We start from the raw sequence: 21,529 nt of genomic DNA, 5'->3' as shown, positions 1-21,529 counted from the left end.
TGAACACTCATTTACTTTCAATGTATAAGAAAGTACTTGGTAAAAGACTGCTTCTAAATCTGAAAAGGTTCAAATAGTCTACAATTCACAATTTCTTTATATGTATAGGCATGGATATGATATGCAAATGTTTTTAAATTATAGTGTTTAACCAAACTACTTTACTCCTTAATCTCATATCGAAAGGAGCTGACATTAAAGAGTAAATCCCCAGCACTCTTCAGAAATAGTACCAGCCCCAAGAGCACCAAGCCTTTGAAAATATTTCCATACATTATTTCTTTTAATCTTTTTTAAATAAAGAGAGGAAAGCACTTATCATCTCCATTCAGTTACATAGAATCGGAATGCTGCTATGTGACAGAAATCATCACACTAATGCACAGGAATTGAAAGTCAAGCAACTTTGGTCTTGGCTGAATTGAATTAAGTCTTGACCTTGTAAACATTTCCATTGGAGGTAGAACATACACATTTGACTTTTTGTCAAATAAGGGATAGTAAACAATGATTCTGAGATCCTAATAAATTAAAGGTATTGTAAAGGCATTAAATATACTTTTTAAAAGAAACCAAAGATAAAAAGTCACACAGATGTTTAATAAATTAGAAAATGAAATGTAAATCTTCATAGCTGAAATGTTTGCATCTTCAAATCTTCACTGGTTTTATTTGATAATTTTGAAACTATGATTAATAATGAGCTCACATTTTAAACTCTTAGTGTGCATGACAAACTCTGCAAGTATCTCCATTCACTATGGAGTTGTCCGTAGTACCAGTGACTTAATAACAATGTCAGCCACTGCATATTCATTTTTCTTTACTCTTGTGGAAGTCTGAGTGAATAATGATATTTGCACAGTAGGGATTTTTTTTAAAGTTTTAGCACCCCCTCCCACATTGGTGGTTTAAGTGCCTCCAGCTGCTGTTCCCATGAACACAGTGTTGATAGGTGGTAAAGAAGACACCATTTCTCTACTGCTTGTTCCATGGGAGTCCAGGGTTTCTTGAGCTGGATACTGGTTGGAAGTTCCATACATACATTGGGATGAGGAAGAAGGAATTGGGGTTTGCAAACTGGAAGCTGTAAGGGAAAATATAATCAGCAACTGAAAATTGATTGACATTTTCTTTTCTCTGCAAATGCCACTCATTTTAATTCCCTGTATTTATTTTTGTACTTAGCACACAAACCTATTCTAAATTTGAGTCTGTATGGTTTACCAGAGCAATCATCTTTTCTTCCATTTGTTCCCACTTGCTAGTCTCCCAGAAATTATTTGCTCTACATATTTAACAAAGAAAACTCAATTTCAACTTAAGTGCTACCACCAAAATATATTCCCCAATCTACCTCCTCTTTCCATCTGCACTTTCATGGTTGTAGTTCAAACCACCATCTTTTCTCTCCTGGACCAACACAGCAGCCTCCTGACTGGTCCCAGGATCTCCACCTTTGTCTCACCCATTCACCCTCCTGAGAGCAGCCAGAATGGTATTGCTGAAGAGCAGATCAAACTTTCACTCGTCTCAAATGCCATAGTGGCTTCCCATACCCTTGGAACATGATCCAAGCATCTTACCCTATGTAGATGGGCCCCTGATTTTTTATTTATTTTGCTCTACTCTCTCCTTCATTCAACAAGCTTAAGACACACTGGCCTGCTCTCTGCCCACTGATTTTTTCAAACTTATTCTGATTTCAGCGGTTCTGCATTCACTGTTTCTTCTGCCTGGAACTCCTCCCTCAGATCTTCACATCTTTGCCTCCTTCTCATCACTCAGATTTCAACTCAAATGTTTCTGCCTCAGGATTCCTTTCTCAGCTGTCCTACCAAAAGCAGCTCCTCCTTTACTATCTGTCATTTTACGCTATTTAATCAGGTTCAGAGTACTTGGCATTATCTTTTTAATACATTTGCTCATATATTTATTGCCTTACTGTCCCTCTACTAGAATGTAAACTTCTTACAGGCAAGAACTATGGCCTGATCACCACCATATCCTCACATCTAGAATGGAGTCTGGCTCCTAGTAGGTTCTCAATAAAATTCACTAACTGACTCACTAGCTCTGTATTTCCCTCATATATGGTTGCTGCCTTCTTATTGCTGACATGACATGCTCTCTGTCCAAGCTTTATAATTAAGAAACAGTTGAACTCAATTCTCCTTGCACTACTTATCCACTTATTCTATCCCCTCATTTTACCCTGCAGCACAATTTGCAATCTACTTGTAAGTCAGCTCTGATAAACTAAAGCTTAGACTCCACCCTACTCTTAACCTATGTTTCGTCAAAGCTTCCACTATCTCTTCAAGTAAACAGAACTAATAGTAACAATAGCAACACAGTACATTTTAGTCTCATGGTGAGAAAACTTCCTGAAGTGGAATTTTCTGCTTCATTAGAGTAACCTAGAAGCAATGACCATTTGCAGATAGCAGAAGATGAGCTGCTAGATTCTGCTCAGGGAGCATGTGTGACAGTGACAGGAAGAGAAGGAGTACTTCCTATTGAATTATTGGAAAGGTACACTGAGTGAGGAGAGATGAAATTGATTTCATTTTCCCTTATGCTCTGGTTGTGTGTCAATGCCCTCTACTTACGCTAGTCTGAAATCAATTTCATTGGAAGATTGTAACCATCTCATATAAATATTAACACTCTGCCTTGATACTTAGTGAATATATACTTGCCCTGTGAAATCTTATTAGCATTTTTAGAAACTAAATCTAGTGACTAAGTCTATGTTATTACTAATAACATACTAATTATTATTGCAGAATTTCTTCATAGATGAGGATTACAAAATGTAACCTGGTTGGAAGAAGATTGCAGGAGGCTTCATGGCAAGCACACGTTTTTCTTATTTTTACTTACATGATATGTTAGAGAGCAATAAAAATAGCAACATTTTCTACAGAGGTGTTGAATCACATTTTACATAAGAATGAGAAAATGCTAGTAGCACCCATCACAACACACCAGTTTTTTTTAATCTTGGAGTGATTTTTGGATACTGATGGAGATCATGATGCCTAAAGATAAGGCATCTCTTGGCACTACAACTGGGTCCAACACTAATCAAGAGTGAGAAAAAGATATTATTACTGCCCTTTTAAAACTTACACTTTTAGACTGCATTTGACAGGTCATATTAATTTTTTGCATACTTAATAGATACCAGCTATTTTTTTGTAAAAAGTAACAGATCTAGAAGTAGGTTGCATAACAGAGATATACAGAATAAGAAATGAAAAACTGTTACTAACTGTGTAGTCAGATACAAAAAATATAACTTTAGATCCAAAGTAATAAATCAACCCTGGGAACATGCTTGCTCAGTTCACCTCAGCAGATCTCCCTCAAGTAATGTTGCATACCTGAGGTTAATGACTTCTTAAAATGTTTTCAAGAACTACTAAAATAATTTACCTAGGACTGGAGTTCGACATGCAACTGGAGATGATGTGTCTGTGTAAAACGAGCTGGTCTGTTTTCTACCACTGTCATCTAAAATGTTAAGTGGATCGTGGATGTCACTGTAGGGGGGCAGTGAGCGAACGCTGCTGATGACAGAAACGTGCTGATTCACCATTGATCCGAGCCTGTGAGACTCTGGGTAGTTTATGTTGCTTCCATAGTATCCTGTAACAGAAAATGTTGAGAATTTGCTGTTAACTTACTACAAAGAACTTTCAGGAAGGAAAAAAGTGACAAAGTAATTAGGTGATGTCCTAAAGATATCAAACTGTAAGTATTACATGTGTATCTATACATGCTACAGAACTGGATTTGTGCTTGTATATGGGTAAGGTTTTCTGTGCTTTTTGTGTTTTTTAATATATAAGAATTGTAGCATCATACATAATTTAATACAATAATTATAGTATAATACATAATTTAATACATAAGAATTGTATTAACTTTAAGACCAGATTGCACTTCTGTCAGATTTCCCTTATCTAAATTAACAAGATCTACCTATGAAGAAAGAAAAAAGCACTATCATCTGTCACAAAAATACTACTTTCATGTATAGATGCATGTTTAGGGGAGACAAAGACTGGCCTACGCTTAGGAGAAAGACACCAAAGAAGCCTACACACGAAGCCTATTTTGGTGACTCAAGGTCACATGTCTCTAGTTCCCTTAACTTCCAATTTTTATTGGTCTGTTTTGGTCCCAATCTTTAAAATCTGCTTTTAGTTATCAGGAAGAAATATTATCCACTAAAAATGTTTTCAAAAGACAGAAAATTCTTCTTTGGGGCTATTAAGGTAGGTCTCAAACATATGATTTAACTATCTTTTTTTTAACATATGCGGCATTTAGGAGGACAGCTTTAGGCCAGGGATGGTGGCTCACACCTTTGGGAGGCACCTCAGCATTTTGGGAAGCCAAGGAGAGAGCACTGCCTAAAGTCGGTAGTTTGAGACCAGCCTGGGCAAACATAGTGAGACTTTGTCTCTAGAAAAAATTTAAAATTTAGACAGGGATGGTGATGCATGCCTGTAGTCCCAGCTACTTGGGAAGCTGAGATAGGAGGATTGCTTGAACTAGGGGTTTGAGGCTGCAGTGAATCATGATCCTGCCAAGAACTCCAGCACGGGCTATAGCGCAAGACCCTGTCTCAAAAAAATAAAAAAATAAAAAAAAAAAAAAAAAAAAAGAAGAAGAAGGGCAACTTTAGGAAAGCCACAAAAATTAGGAAATATATATGTATGTGACAGAAGTCTAAGATTCCATGATCTTTGGAAGCCTTAAATGAAAGGACATGCTAGTCAGCAGAGGTGGAACGCAATGTCTGATTTTGCCTCATTGCCATCTCAAAAACCAAGAAAAATTCTTTAAATATCAATACCATTTGGTGAATTAGGAGGCAGTGTTGCTCCTTGGCAGCTGGCAGCTCCTGTGTTGCTCAAGAAATTGAAGCTTCCTGTATTTAAAAACTGCATATTGTGTGAATCCTGGGCTTGCAGGGATGGGCCATAGCTAGACGGTGGCCGGGAGTTATATGGAGACCCCGCACAGCTGCCACTGAAGAAGTCTCTTGAAAGCTGCTGTTCAGTCCAAGCCATGCATCGACCATGCTCGGTGTGATGAGGATAGAGTCCTGATGTGGGGTGGGGCTGCGCCCTAAACACAGTCTGGTAGTTAGAGCTGGTGCTATAAAAGTCATGGTTGGCTTGAGGGAGAGTTGGATAAACGGGCTCTGGGTATGTGGAGCAGTGTGATGGAGCTGACAGTACTGGGCCCACACTTGCGGGCCTCCCTGCCATTGGTCCTTGGTTAATGACACTTCCTCGGCTTGCCATGGCTGGAGAAATGGGTGGTGTCATCAGATGACCAGCATTCTGTGAAAGCTCCATTTGACCTGGAAAAAATTACCAGAACATTCCTTTAGTGTCATATTAAAGTAGATGAGCTCACATCTTTAAAAAATATTCAAAAGATTTATTAATGTATTGTTTTCCAGCTTGCTTCATTCCTGCCCTCCAAAAATAACTAAACTGAAAAGCACCAAAAATTCAGAATTTAAAAAATATAATCACAACACATGTATATATCACAACAGTGGAGGCGTGGATTTGGTGACTATAGGGGAAAGTCTGGGATGGCTTCATGGTTTCTCCACAGGCGGCATGGGGAGGACATGGGTGTCTGCTGCTCACATTTCCCCATAATTAAAAAATTAGCTGATTGTTAAACTGTTTGATTTTTAGGGTAAAAAGAAAAAGTCACTAATGTCAAAATGGCCGTGGCTTCAAAGCAGTCAATTCGAAATGTCATGCAAACACCTCTTAAAAGTAATGTGATTTATGAATGCCACCAACTCTCTAGGCTGCCAATGTTCCATTGGTAGAAATGGACCCCTGAACTATAAGGCTCTTCTAGGTTTAAAATTCTGTATATCAAATGAAGTAATGTATATAAAAAGATTTCAAAAAAGACACAAGGCAATAAGCACATTTAAAATACTCCCGAGTAGCTAGTTCAAGCCACCAAATATTCATTTTGACACAAAGAGAACCTTAGGCCAAAAGGGAGAATTACTGTAACGATTATCCTAAAATGGCCGAATCCAGTTTTTTTGTTTGTTTGTTTGTTTTTTTGATACGGAGCTTCACTCTTGTCGCCAAGCTGGAGTGCAGTGGCCTGATCTCAGCTCAAGGCAAGCTCCACCTCCCAGGTTCAGGAGAGATGACAGGTGCCTGCCACCAAGCCCGGCTAATTTTTTGTATGTTTAGTAGAGACGGGGTTTCGCCATGTTGGGCAGGCTGGTCTCGAACTCCTGACCTCAGGTGATTCACTCGCCTCGACCTCCCAAAATGCTGGGATTACAGGTATGAGCCACCACACCCAGCCCGAATCTACTTTTTAAGGGCGGAGAAATAAAGTCTCCTCAAAATCCAGAAATAAGCAACCCATTTTTTTGATCTTCAAAGCATCATAAGAATTTTATGCATACCTCATCTAATTATTTCTTCCACTAAATTAACTAATTATTCATACTTCTAATATAATTTATGGAGTGTGTCAAAACATGATACCTGTGTTAATAATAGTATTATTACCATTGCTGAAAATCACAAAAATATTATAAATCTTTATTAAAACTCAGTTAAGATCATCCTTTTATATTGTTGGAATTCCTGGACTGGAGGTTATGAGTTTTAAGAAAAATGAAGGAACAGGCTTCTCTGAGATGCACTGGAGCCTAAGCAGTTCTCTTTAGCATACCTGTGAGCGGCATGTTGTCTGTATTCCCAGCAGGGAATGGGTGCAGAGCAGGGCCTAGGCCTCCGGGTTGACTGGATGGCAGAGGGAGATAGGTTGTCTCCACATGGCTTTCATTCTTCACAGGGTCGCTGGAAACCATGCTCCCTTTATTACGGTTGGCCAGAAAGCATGAACTCGGAGAAGCAGTGAAAGCAGCTTTACTCGCATCTGGAAAGAGTTTTTAAAATGGGAAATCTGAGATTTTTTCTCATATTCCTCGTAGATAAACCCAAGTAAAAGAAAATGAAAATGTTTCATTGTTGAGTATTTAATCTGGAAACTACTAAGCAATGTTTCCCATGGGAAGTGAGGCTGGCAGACCTTTGCTCTTGGCAGTGATGCTAGGTTTTTTTTAGCTGCATATTTGTGGATGTGGATGTAGATAAGGAGCACTAAATAATCCACTTTGGAGTGAAGTCTTCAAAATGCAAGTTGCCCTATCTCGAATAGATGTGTTTCCTTCCTTCTCTAAACTCCTATAGAACTTATTTTTACACCACTTACATATGTAGTATACCACATGTGTCTTGAATTACAGTTTTTTTTTGTATTATAGTCACTTCTCCAACTTCACCTTAATTCCCAGAAATTAAGATCACCAATTTTGCATACTTCAGAGTTTCCAGTAAAGTACTTTTGACTACTCTACATAGCAATGAATGAAAGAAAAATAGTGCTCCAATAGTGTGACTGTATGGTGAGAATTAGCAATGACATGTTTGGAGAAAAACTCTGAGATTATGATAAACCCACTTAATATTTGAACTTATAAATTCTTGAACTTATAAAGATTTAAACAAAGAAATATGCAAAACAAAAATAGCTATTTTAAGTTACCTGAATTCTTCATATACTTGTCCAATAAATTCTGTAACTCCTGCTCTTTGTCATTATTAAACTGGGTCTCCATGGCCAGGAGAATGTATTCATCGAGAAGCATTCGAATCAAATGAAAAGAACCTTGTTTATGGATGGAGAAAGAGGAGAGGACAGTGTGAAATGTAAAAAGGGGAGAGAAAGAGAAGGAAAGGGAAAGAGAAGTCAGTTATCTTTGTGACCATCTCGCAACACTTTACAAGGAGCAACTGAAATAAACAAATACTTGTTGGACTTTAAATGACCTGCTAAGACCAACATGCTTAACTTGGATCTCTAATCTTTCTGTGTATTGCCTGCCCTGCTCACTGTGTGTACTGTCCTGCCAGCTCTTTGGCCACTAATTACATCAAAGGAAAATACGGATGAAAGTGAGACATGCTTTATGCTTTAAGAGGGCACACATTGGAGTGTGATAAGCTTTAACTTGGGGAGAATGAGCTCTACTCTGCTCTATTTCTGTTTACTTTGTACTAAATAATTAGACAATGGCCAACATGGTCTGAAAAAAGGCAAGTAAAGAGATGTCTTTCGAGACTGAAACAAAATATTCTTAGATTTGGCAAAAACTAAAAGAGTAATTTTCAAGTGAAATATGTTCCGGAAAACTAAAACTTCTTTTAATTATTCAATAGATTTTCCAACAAAAGTATTTTTCATAGTAAGGCCAGGCTTCAATGCTGTATATTTTATAAAACTTTAAATATGGGAAGTCTATTTCAAATAATAGACAATGCGTTTTTTTTATTCTTCAATACAAATTCACTGATTTTATTTAATTCTATAGAACATTAAATAAAAACAATTTAGTTAATTGTAATCTCTTTCATAATGTGAAGATTTCCTGAAATGCAGCTACCAAATGCAGAGTTACTACTCATGAGTTTAACATTATAACTATGAAATAGGAGTCTCAGGAATTTTAAGGAAAAAGAAGGCATTCAATTTTATAAAAAGCTAACTTAACCCTATTTGTCTCCCAAGTCATATAGAACAGGAAAGATGGGTCAGAAACATGAGAATGTGTCTTCTAAGCTGTTTTTTGATTCCTGGAGTGCAACTATATGGGTGCTCAGAAAAGCTGCAGAAACTTGCCACATTGCAATGAATAATAACTTTGGAAAATAATGTCTTAATTATCGTTTGTTTAACAAAGAAAATTTATCCAAGCACTGATGGAATGTAATGATAATAGCTGCTATGCATTAAGCATTTCCTGAGTGCTAGGCAATTTGTTTTTATATACATCATCTCACCAAAGTACCTACACAACCCTTTGAAGAGAATATTCTTCCCCTTCTTCAGTGAGCAGATTGGCCCATAGCCAGAGAGAATCATTGTTAGGATTTAATCCTGCTTATGGTCTGACTCTAAAACTCAGGCTCATAACTACCATTTTCTCATAGCTCCATATTCAGGTACAGTTTAAGAAGTGACAATGTAACATGTTTAAAAATTGACAGGAAATGTGACTGGGGAACAAATTATATAATTCATGTAAGAACAGTTTTATAATGCATATATGTTACCAAAACTGGATGCATTGTTCAAGGTGAGATTATGCATTACTCGAGCACCAAAAAAACTCCACTTTAACAGAAAGTCTTGAGCTCTCTTCTTTAATGACCTTCCATTTTGTTTGCTGGTCTAAAAGTAAAGGAATAAAATGAAACTATAAAATCTGTCCTCCCAGTACTACATGCATCCTATGTTAGATCAAGAAGTAAATAGACTGTCTAACAAATGGACAGATGGCATGGCATTTATTTCATCAAATAAAACTATCTGTCCAGGGAATTTAATGTTAGCCTGTCTTTGCTGATGTTTTAAGGGTAATAAGTCTTTATTCAATATGGCTTTGTTTCCTACTAGAATTGGACCACAAAATGAAATAATTTTCAAAATATTTTTATTTTTTAATTTTTCTTTGACAGAGCTTTAAAAAGAAGAGAAGGTGAGGTGTGAAGGAAGGGCTATATATTTCTGTGAATGATTAACTCTGACTTTTTGGTTCTGAATGATAATCTATTTTCCTTACAGAAGGAAAAATGTTTCCAAACTATAACTAGTTTCCTTGATACGGAATGGCTAACACCAACTAGTGATGGACGTATTTGTTCTTATTGCTTGTTTCACAATGGATGACTAGGTTAACCAAAGAAGGTGAAGAAACCACAGAGAAAACACAAAATATTGAGCTTTTGGAATTCAGAAATGCAAATGCTTAGAACCATGTTTTCCATCAGCATTTATGAAATCCTGCTTTTTAGAAACAGGCCAGATCATTCCAGTTTCTAAGTTTATCTTTCTCTACTGATGTTACTCAGCTGTAATGTTATTGACTGATAGGGAAGGCAGGGCATCTTGTAGTCTTTGGGCAAGAAAGGAGAAATATAATGGAATCCATGCCCAATGCTCTCAAATCTTGACATATTCCTAATTTCAATATTTGGCCTGCCTTATTCGTAGAGCATCAAAAGCTTTTCAAAGCCTTTGCACAAACAGTCTTTCACCCCTCTCCCCGCAGACAAAAAATTACAGCCAGTTTAGCATTTACTCTTAACAACAAACTTATTTTCTGAATCTGTCATTAAAAAGTACCTTAATAACTCTCTGTTCTACCACAGTATCCAACCATTCAATAAAAGCCTCCACAGTGGCATTCTTCTTAAGGAGATCCTTCAGTTCTTGGAACACAGTGATAGAGTCATCTACCCAGGAAAAAAAAAAAAAGAAAACAGAATATTGTACTCTACTTGGAATCCAAGAGAAAACCTAAAACTTGGAATCATCAATACTTTGATAGCATGAAAGGGAAAGACAGATAAATGTGTGAAAAGAATATCATATCTTGAAAACAGGAACAAAAAAACCTTAGTACTGTACTCTTTAATAGTGTGTGTGTGTGTGTGTGTGTGTGTGTGTGTGAGAGAGAGAGAGAGAGAGAGAGAGGATCTTGCTTTGTTGCCCAGGCTGGAGTGCAATGACATGATCATGGCTTACTGCAGCCTCAAACTCCTGGACTCAAGTGACCCTCCTGCCTCAGCCTCCCAAGCAGTTGGGACTCCAGGCATGCACCAACAAGCCTGGCTAAATTAAAAAAAAAAATTGTAGAGAAAGGTCTTGCTATGTTGCCCAGGCTGGTCTTGAACTCTTGGGATCAAGCAATCTTCCCACCTCAGCCTCTTGAAGTGTGCCCAAAATTTTAATAAGTGTATATATCTTGGTATATATTGAAATATAGGTTTAAATCTTATATATGTATGCATATACTAGGGAAGATTAAGTTGTTTATGTAGTTAAATATTCATTTTGAGTCTAGTGTTTTCATTAAATGGAACAGATCAGTTAAAAACGAATGAATGAACCTAAGCTTGGTGATTTCCTGCTTTCCAAAATATCCTTTATCTTTAGTAAAAGTTAAGTTCTTCACGGCAGAATTGAGCCATTTACCTGAATAACGTTTTATCATGTAATATTTAAAGGGGCAGTTTAAGACTATCCTTTTATTAAAGGGTTTAAGGTTTACTGAATCTCAAAAGGTAATACTATTTTATGCTAGGAAACAAAAAGTGGAGTTGAGATTGGGCCCCAGAGAGCAGTCCATAGTTTGTGCTCCAGTGTATAGGAGGCTGCAGGTTTTGTCTTTTCAAAGACAGAAGGAGGAAAAAATAGTGGCTGTTATCCCTTGAAATTCAAGCCTAGTTGTCTAGCCATGCATATTGGCTTGGTAAGTTCTGACAGATGGTCCAAACCTGAGTATTGTGCTGATACCATTTTGATATGTATCACACACCACAGGATGACAAGACTATAAAACACATGCAAATTTCTATACATGTAATGTAAAACTGAAAGAAAACTTACAAAACTCAAAACCATTTTGATTATTTTCAGATTATTTCCATTTCATTTATTTCTAGGTAATGAAATTACAGATGACTTTTATTTTCCTCAATATTTTCTATCTTTTCCATGGTGAGTAATTATAACTATTTTTTATTAGAAGATAAATTTTTTAAACATAATTTTATAAACCAGGTTTTTTTTTCAATCAGATGTGATTTTTCAGCCCAGAACACCTTTGACAATGTGGGGAAACATTTTTGGTTGTCTCAGCTTGGGGGAGGCTGCTACTGTCATCTAATGGGTAAAGGTCAGGGATGCTGCTAAACATCCTACAACACACTGGACAGGCTCCTCCAACAGAGTTACCCAGCTCAAGATGTCAATTTGCTGAGCTTGGGAAACCTTGTTCTAAACAAAGAGAATGGACTTACGTTCAGTGTAAATACCAGATTCAGTGTCGGTGCTGCCTGAAATGGTAAGAAGGGCTTGAGAGCCAATGCTGTTCAAATCAACCCTTTCGATATCAGATACCATAGAATTAACGACATGCTGGTCAAAGAGAGCTGGTCTGGCAATCTGCATAGAGAAAGTAAAGAAGACACTACACTATATCATTTGTAATATATCTAGAAGAAATTTTTAGCTATCAGAAAAATAGTTCCTTGAGATAAAAGTATCATAACTTTTTTCTTAAAGACAAAAGCAGTAGCTGAGACTCATGATCATCTCTGTTAAAAGTTTGAAAATTATAGGAGACACACCTAATGTCAATGACAAGTTAATGGGTGCAGTACACCAACATGGCACATGTACACATATGTAACAAACCTGCATGTTGTGCACATGTACCCTAAAACTTAAAGTATAATGAAAAATAAAAAAAGAAAATATAAATGGATTCTCTTTGTCCATGATCACAAAATAAGAATTTTTAAATGTTACATTTCCTATCTGAAATTATCTCAAGCTTGTCTTTTAAAATTTAGAAGGCAAGAAACCTTCATAAAGCAAATAATCATTTTGGGGAAAGAGAAATATGTTTTAACAATATACAAATGAGTCATTCTTAACTTATGAATTACTTTTGTTCTCCCTATTTAAAAGAGCCATGATTAGTCGGCAGTTTAAAATGTGTTGAGTTTGTGGTTTCACAATATTAAGTATCACATAGGCTCATTTCTCACAACCTGAATTTGTACCAATTAGATTCACATGGCAAATAAATGTTTAATTGCATTCAAGTTTTCTAAATTTCCAATCACAGAGAAGTTGCAAGGATAGTGCAGAGCATTTCCATATACTCTCCATCCAGCTTCTTATCATCTTCTGTAACTATTGTATATTACCCAAGTCATGAAATTAACATTGGTACAATACTATTAACTACAGACATAATTCAAATTTCACCAGCTTTCCCACTAATGTGCTTTTTCTATCATAGCATTCACTTTTGGGTCTCACGTTGCATTTAGTTGTTTTCTACTTAGCTCCCTTCAATCTATAAAAGTTCCTCAATCTGTCCTTATCAGAAGATTCATTTTTTATATGGTGACCCAAATGCTCTCTGCTTAGCAACCAACATACCTGGGCAAGATGTAAAAACGATGTTTGTCGTTTCAGAGAAGATACAAATCTTCGCACAATAGGTATTTTCTTGTCAGTTAGAGCTTCTGGCAAGTTTTCCAAGGATGAAACAACCCACTGTTCCCAATTTTTAGCAAAATTTCTTATGTCTGCTAATAAGCTACAAAGAAGGCTATGTGTTAAATGTTTCATTATTAAAAAAATGCATTAAACAATTATATTTTAATTGAGGTATACTATTATTCTATGATTTCATGAGCAGTACTTTTGAAGTCAGATAGCCTAGATCTACCATTTATCATCTTTTCTTATGCTATATTTTTAAAATGTTTGTGGGTGCATAGGAAGTGTGTATATTTATGGGGTGTTTTGTTATCATCTTGGTCAAAACACTCAGGCTCTTCAAACTCCACTTCAAGTACCCAATTCAGAGTACAGAATACATATTTAAAGACTACAATTGATAATTAAAAGACATTATTGATCAGGCTAATACCAACTATCATATAGATGAAATAATCTAGAGGAAAAGGTAAATAAAAAGTAAAATTTGTTTTACCAAGCAACATCTATTTTTGGAGCACCAACTATGTCCAGTCCTATATGAATTTGTACCCCCAAAATACTAAAATAAATTTTATCATTTCATTAGATTTTGTTTTCAGAGAAAAAGTTGGCTTTTTTTCAGAATTCTATTGTTCTTATATTGAAAAGGTTTTTTTTGAAAAATCTTCTGGTATTGTTTCAATAAACTATTTGAGATTTTATTCCTTTGTTAAAAGAAGGCAGTAATTTCATCATGCCACTTTCTGATTTTGTAATTAAGACAGAAGTTAATAATAAAATATAATAATTTCTCCTATAGTTCTTATTCTTGTGGTTATTTTCCATTAATTATCTTTTTTATCATACTCCAGCTAGTTTCCATCGAAAAATTTCTCGAAGGTCAACAGTGCTTAAATCTACTTTTCACTTTGGCTGCTCTCAAATTAAAGGGATTGAAGGATTGTTTCACCCATTTTGTTTATTGAGGTCCGACTATAAGACACATCTCTTCCAGCAAATACAAAGGGACAAAAGTAGAAAATAGTCTTCTTGATAAATGAATAAATTACTACCTAATGTTTTCTTCTAATCTAATGTATAAAGCTAAATCCTATACTAGAAATGCTCATGTTTTATTAACTGAACATACCTTTCAGGCATTTCTTGCATTGTTGCAGGAATGAGTACATCTGTAAGAACCTTAATCATAGCAAAAGAGGTTAATACAAATCTTTACGTAGTATTTCTATAGAAAGACATATTATTGGTCAACTACTTTTTATTCCTAGCTTCCTAGAGAATAACATGTTAACTCCTTTCTGAAAGTTATAATTTTATCTCTAAAATGAATGTATGTATGAGTTGTGTGTGTGTGTGACAATAAAAAGAAAAGATAGCACTGTATATGTATATGCTCAATATGTTAATTACCAATGGATTGATCCATGGTAATCATATACTGTTTTATGATGAAAAGCTGACCACTTTCTAGAGGTGGGAGGAAGATTTTTGTAGAAGCTCATCTTACACCGTTCTACTTACAGAGCTCACTGTGCCTCTCTGGGTCCACTATGAGGAGGAGAAACCGGGTTCATTTAAAGATATTTAAAGTCAGGATTTTTATACTAGACTAAAAAAAATAGATCACTTAAACGGAGAAGTATGTTTTAAAAGCATTTCTTGGACAAATTGAATGACAGTCCAAAAACCTTTGCTCTGATGGAAATGTGTGTGCATAAGCCCCAGGTCTTTTCTTATACTCACTCATGGGGCTGCCTCCTCTCCCCTTTTGGGAGCCTTGTCAAGTGTTAAGCATTATAAACAACGCAAATTAAACTGTTTTTCTCTAAATAATGGCATTCATATTCAATACAGAAAAAAAAAAGACAATCCTTACTCTCCTTTGAAATTTTTTCAACTTTAACTTGAACTAAAGGCAGAAAATATATTGTACTTTATTCCTCCTTTCTCCTATCCTGTGATGAGGAAGTACTGGACAGAGGATAAAAATATGAGCTCTCTTATTCAAGCTGTCTCATTAGTTCTTGGTCTGCACAGGGGCTTCTGGACTTAGTTTATCTATAAATAGCTTTTGCTTTACTTTTCTGCAAAGCTGAGAATTTGATAGTGGCAACTAACGTAGAAGGATTTTATTTCCTAAATGTTTAACAGCGTCCAGCTTGGGTTTTCTTGCCAACTCAGATTATTTTTTAAAAGGAAAGCTTTTGTTTTTTCTTATGGTAAGTTAGCAGGCAAATGTAGGCAAATTCACTTTAAAGTACCCACATTGCAATATAGTTTTATCCGTCAGCTTAGAACTTGTAGCCACCAGGAAAGAGACTGTCAGGAATTGGCCTCTTTCTGTCTCCCATTAAATGTTTGCCTAGAAGGACAATCAGTTTGTCCTTATTTAGGATGTCTTTGAGATCCTTCTGTAGACACTTAGGAACCCTGATTTGGTTTGAGAAGGGAATTTTAGACATTAATGCATTAAAGTTAGAGGTTTTTGAGATTTTCAAGTTATTAATCTCATGAGGGTGCCTAATTCTGCTTTCTGCCAAAACACTGGCATTGTGAAAAAAATCCATAGTGTTATTTTAATCTGAAAACACCTTAGAGAGTTAATAAAATTTAACTAAGTTTTCACATATTAATAAGTGTGTCACATACAGATTCATTATTAGCTGTAAAAAGAAATTGAGTTTTACTTAATGTAAACTTCAATTAAAACACATACACTATTAAACGTGCACTATTAAATTGCTTGCTTTCTCATCAAAAAAAAATGACAGTGTATCTCCAGCCATAAATAACATATTTACTGAAAATATATTGCAAGAATTTAGATAGAATGCTATGTAAAGAAATAAATGGCTCATGTTTAAGACATCCCAAAGTGCTTACCTTGTAAAGAATTGAGTCACAAACACAGAAAATATCAATGATAACAGGATTTTCGAGTAGGGGAAGAAGATGGTCAGGCATTCCTTGCCAAAAGTGTAATAAAAAATGCTGGATCTAGTTGCAGAGTAAAAAGTATGTTAAGATGTTTTTCTTTAACATGAACTCATTAAGAACAGAACATGAAAGTATATATATTAGGGTCAATAAAGCATTCTTTGTCATTCTTACCTCTTCAAAGTTTCCATTAATTGCATTGTCCAGGATACACTGGCAGTGAGTTTTGTACATCATTATGAGCGTATCAACCTATTTCGAGGAAGAAAAAGCTTAACCAAAGCATCCTTTTAACACTGCCTTTTCTCGTTAATTTGTTCAACACACATTTTTTAAAAGATCCTATTAGGTACCAAGCAGTATGCTCAATGTTAAGGACTCAAAAATTAAGGCAAAATTCTTATTTCAAGGATCTTACTGCCTTGTGAAGGGAGAAAAGCAAACAAATGGACAGCTACAGTATACTATGAAAAAGGTAATTTTTCAGAGTACTATGGACCAAAGTAACATCCTAGTTTTATGCCTACTAAAATATTAAATTTTAAAATTTAATTTTTAATTTAAATTTAAATTTTTTTAAATTAATTTTGGGTAAATAAACATAAAGTAGTAAAAGTAGTAACAAAGATTTGGATAAATAAACATAAAGTAGTAAAATACATCAAATCTTCACACAGTTTTATAAAGTGGATGCTTGGAGCAGTATGGCATAACGGTTTCAAATTTTGGCTCTGGAGTCAGCTCAACTTGGGTGCCCACCTTCACTGCACTACTTGCCAGGTATGACTGCAAAAGTGGCTTTGTCTCTGAGCCCCCAAGCTTTTTAAGTAAGTAGTAATAACATATTACTTACATGGTATTAAGAAAATCAAATAAAATAAGATGTGATACATATGGAACAGTGCCTGGCACCCAGTAAGACCTTACTAAACATTCTCTGGAGTTAGTAATAATATCAAATGATGCATTTTCCAAAAAAAGTTTCAAACATTGAATGTCTATTGTGAAAAGTCTCTATTTTCAAGTTACCATGGATATTTGCATAGCATAGTTTAAAAAGTTTTAAATATATTCTAAAATTTGCAATAGGCTAGAACTAGATAATATTCTGGCAACTTAATAATGTTCAAACTAAAACTTTTATTTTACATGTTAGAAATTTACCTACCTGTTGCCAGTTATGTACTCTATGTGAAAAAAAGCAATGTTTAGAGGTTGAATGTGTGAGCTTTGCCTTCAGATTACCTGGATTTCAATCTCAGCTCTAATTTGCCACTTACTAGTTATTAGTAGTTATGTAACATTAGGCACACTACTTGATATTTATGTGCTTTAATTTCCTCATATCTAAAACTGACATGATAATAACAGTAGCTATAAAATAGGGATGCAAGGAAGACTAAACGAATTAACAAATATAAAGTGTTTGGAATAATCCATAGTACATATTAAGAAACTGATGGATGTCAGCTATTTTGATTCCAACAGCATCTAGAGTGGTGGTGGTGATAGAGGTATCCTATCCTAACCCTTGCATTTCCCTTTATTCCCACAACCCAATACACATATTTTTGTGGTTTAGCTTAGAGCAATAGAACCATGACATGAACATTATTGATCCATTTGAAGGAGCTGTGCTGACTATAGAATACCTCTAGCAGGATATGTCACCATCAATGCAAATGAGACTTGCTCTATATTTCAGGCAATGCTATTATATTTTCAGATTATTCCAAGTCACATGTTTAAAATGAGGATGAGTAAGACATGAAAGATGGAAGGGAAGTCATAACTGTTGTCAAAAATTAACCCTTTCTGTATACATCCAAAAAAAAGAAATCAATATATCAAAGAGAGATATCTGCTCTCCCAGGTTTATGGCAGCACTATTCACAATAGCCAACATATGGAATCAACCTAAGTGCTCATCAATGGATGAATGGATAAAGAAAATGTGGTATATACACAAGGGAATATTATTCATCCATAAAAAATAAAACCCTGTCATTTGCAGCAACATGGATGGAACTGGAGGGCATTACGTTAAGTAAAATAAGCCAAGCAGAGAAAGACAAATATCACATGCTGTCACTCATTTGTGGGACCTAAACAAGTGGATCTCATGAAGGTAGAGAGTAGACTGGTGGTTACCAGAGGTCAGAAAGAGGAGGGAGAGAGGAAAATAATGAGAAGTTGATTAATGGGTACAAATACACAGTTTGATAGAAGAAATAAGATCTGGTGCTTGATAGATCTGTAGGGTGATTATAGCTTACAATAATCTATTGCATATTCAAAGTAGCTAGAAGAGAACAATTCAAATGTCTTTAGCAAAAAGAGGAGATAAATATTTAAGGTGATCAGTAACCCAATTACACTGATTTATCCGTACAAATTATATGAGCATATTATCACATGTGCCCCTGAAATATGTACATCTATTCCGTATCAATAAATTCTTTTAAAATTAATCCTTTGAGCCTTGAAGCCTATTAAAGTACAAGTAAGCCTTTATCTTCACAAGTATTTCTATTTGTTACAAAATTTATTGCTTTATATACAAATCATCAAAATTTTTAAAACTTACAATTAGTATAATATTTAATTTGTTTATTTAGTACTTACATAGTCTTAGCACAATAAATTTTAATTCCAGTGTACTTTGCATTCTTTGTAAACATAATCTTAGTCAATTTTCTGAAAATAGACATTGTATTAGAGTGGGCAGGAGCAGAGGCAAGGCTTAGCTCCACTAAAGACAGTGAGCACGTGGTGGGGGAGACAACTGCCTCGAGAGACACTATGAGTAGCAGGCCTCCAGCTTCAGTCAGTACCCTCACTGGGGTCAGCTTTTCACTGGGCAGTTTCCATTCTTTCGGCCTTAAAGAAGCAAGTGCTGGTTGGGCGCGGTGGCTCACACCTGTAATCTCAATGCTTTGGGAGGCTGAGGCAGGTGGATTACTTGAGGTACGGAGTTCAAGACGAGCCTGGCCAACATAGGGAAATCCCGTCTCTACTAAAAAACAAAAGTTAGCCAGACATGGTGGCAGGCACTTGTAATCCCAGCTACAGAAGCTGAGGCAGGAGTATCACTGAACCCGAGAGGCAAAGGTTGCCGTGAGCCGAGATTGCGCCACTGCACTCCAGCCTGGGTAACAGAGCGAGACTCTGTCTCAAAAGAAAAAAGAAAAAGAAGCAGTGCCTTAAGTGCTTGATTTTAGCCCCACTGCACTTTGTAGGAACTGGTAAGTTACCTGAGGAGCTTGGCTAATGGCAAGGAAGGTGACAGAGCTAAATTGTCCTCAAAAAAGAGTGTCAGTCCCTGGCTTTCATGATGGAGTCCACTGGGAATGAACTTAGAAACCAAGGGTTATAAAAGCACCTTGATACCTGAGAAATGATCTACAGACCAGTCTTTCAAATAGGCAGGTATGAACTTCCTTGGAAGCCAGCAGAGAAACATGAAATTCCCAGCAAACTATTGAGGTAAACTATTGGAGCCTGTTTCTCACCTCTCCTTTCTTCTTTGTTGCTTGCCTTTTTGGTCCCCCCCTCTCTCTCACCAGGGATATTTACACCATAAACATCTTCACGATAAGTTTGCATGGAAGCAATCCTCTCCACAAAAGTAACCCAATAATACCCTCCCTCAGAAGACTGAGATCCCCCTGATTTCCACAGGAATCCTCACAAACTGCCGCATGTTTACATTTACTGGGGGATTCTCAAATATGAAGTCATCATATCACACATTACATCTATAAGGTAAAAATTATGTGATAACCTTGAGAAATGTAATGGGAGAGAACAGTCAGAAGTGAACATAGTTTGAGAGACTCCCTTGGATTTGGCATTTGAGAATTATCTTCAATACTTTGCCTATTCTTTTTTTTTTAAGGATATATTTTACTTTATTTTTTTTCCAACTTTTATTTTAGATTTAGAGGGTACATATGCATGTTTGTTACATAAGTATACCAAGAGATGCTGAGGTTTGGAATACGAATGATCCAATTACCCAGATACTGAGCATAGCATCCAATAGTTAGTTTTTCAACCTATTTCCCTCTTCCCCCTTCCCCAGCAGTAGTCTCCAGTGTCTACTGTTGCCATTTTATGACTAGGAATACCCAGTGTTTAGCTCTCACTTATAAGTGAGAACATGTAGTATTTAGTTTTCTTCTCCTGCATTAATTTGCTTATGTTAATGGCCTCCAGCTGCATCCATGTTGCTGCAAAAGTCATGTTTTCATTCTTTTTAAAGAATACTTTGCCTGTTCTTAACTAACAGAGTATGGCTGTCATCAAAATGAGCCCTGTAAGTTACTATGCATCTCTACTTTTATGCCAGTAAACTTTTTTTTAAATCAATGTGCTATCTTTACCTCATTTCTACAAAAAGCCCATTACTAAAGTGAAGCATCTGGACATTAATCATATTCCTCTATCTTTGTACCTCAGAAATATGAACTAACTCAATATACTATAAGAGATATCTTCTTCAAATGCTAATGAAACATGTACTTTGGCTGAAACAAAAATGTAGAAATAATTATGCTCTAATTTAATAATGGTCTCTGCTACTAAACAGCCAACAGATCCCCGACAAATGACTTTAGAAGTACAGAAATTGAAGATTTAGTTTACACGCTATTACATAAATATTGAAAAGTCATATTGAGAATTATTTATAAACTGAATCCCAATGAAAATGATTCTTTCTTAACTTTAAAAAATGCAAATATAAGAGAACACAGAATTTTAGAAGTAAGGAAAGTTCATGCTCATCTAGCACAGTCCTTGCATTCATCTAGCATGTCCCTCAGTGCTAGGGACAGATTCTGTCCTAGAGAAATGCTTGATGACCACTTACTGAAATAAAATGGAGATAACTGAAAACATAAAACTTTTAATTGAAGAAAGTGTATGTGACAGACACATTCTAGTATTTTCTTCCTCAATAGAGCTTTAAATAAAAAATAATGTTTAGTCTTTTAAGGTTTATTTTACCACCTTCTGATTACACACTATCATGGAGATGGTAAATAATTAATTGCAAGTGTTAATCAATGTTAACAAAAGTTTGCCTCTCCTATAAATCAGTCAATTACGTTTGATTACGCAGATTTCTGATTGCTTCCTGCAGTGCCATGAAATTCCCAGCAAATTGACATATGGAGCCAACATATCAGAAAATCAATAGAGAAGTATCTGTAACTGATACCTTGTCCTTAGAAATGCATCCCTGGTATACAAGGTGTTGAGCGCTGGGGAATTCTGGAAGAAGTGTTCCAGTTTTTGAGCTAAGCGAATATTTACGAGTGAAGCCACCCTATAATTTAGAAAAATGAAAACAAATACATCATTATCAACTATATGCTTCCAAAGTACTATTCTACTAAAATACAAATCCATAAAATTTCATTCT

General features: G+C 35.7%; 1 protein-coding gene across 1 annotated transcript in view; it reads right to left on the bottom strand.

Moving 5' to 3' along the window:
• Positions 1-264: 264 nt before the first annotated feature.
• Positions 265-21,529, bottom strand: part of RFX6 (regulatory factor X6) — a 55,128-nt gene continuing 33,863 nt past the window's right edge. The window contains exons 7-19 of the mRNA XM_055262194.1: positions 21,326-21,433; positions 16,276-16,353; positions 16,048-16,161; positions 14,294-14,343; positions 13,099-13,258; positions 11,946-12,090; positions 10,267-10,376; positions 9,195-9,312; positions 7,627-7,749; positions 6,751-6,957; positions 4,871-5,383; positions 3,442-3,654; positions 265-1,087 (exon numbers count right to left, since the gene is read on the bottom strand). Coding sequence (XP_055118169.1) covers positions 912-1,087; positions 3,442-3,654; positions 4,871-5,383; positions 6,751-6,957; positions 7,627-7,749; positions 9,195-9,312; positions 10,267-10,376; positions 11,946-12,090; positions 13,099-13,258; positions 14,294-14,343; positions 16,048-16,161; positions 16,276-16,353; positions 21,326-21,433 — 2,115 coding nt within the window. The 3' untranslated portion in view covers positions 265-911. The remainder of the gene's footprint in view (positions 1,088-3,441; positions 3,655-4,870; positions 5,384-6,750; positions 6,958-7,626; positions 7,750-9,194; positions 9,313-10,266; positions 10,377-11,945; positions 12,091-13,098; positions 13,259-14,293; positions 14,344-16,047; positions 16,162-16,275; positions 16,354-21,325; positions 21,434-21,529) is intronic.

This window comes from Symphalangus syndactylus, chromosome 2 (genome assembly GCF_028878055.3).
Source record: "Symphalangus syndactylus isolate Jambi chromosome 2, NHGRI_mSymSyn1-v2.1_pri, whole genome shotgun sequence".
NCBI lineage: Eukaryota > Metazoa > Chordata > Mammalia > Primates > Hylobatidae > Symphalangus > Symphalangus syndactylus.
This window is presented reverse-complemented; position numbering and strand designations above follow the sequence as displayed.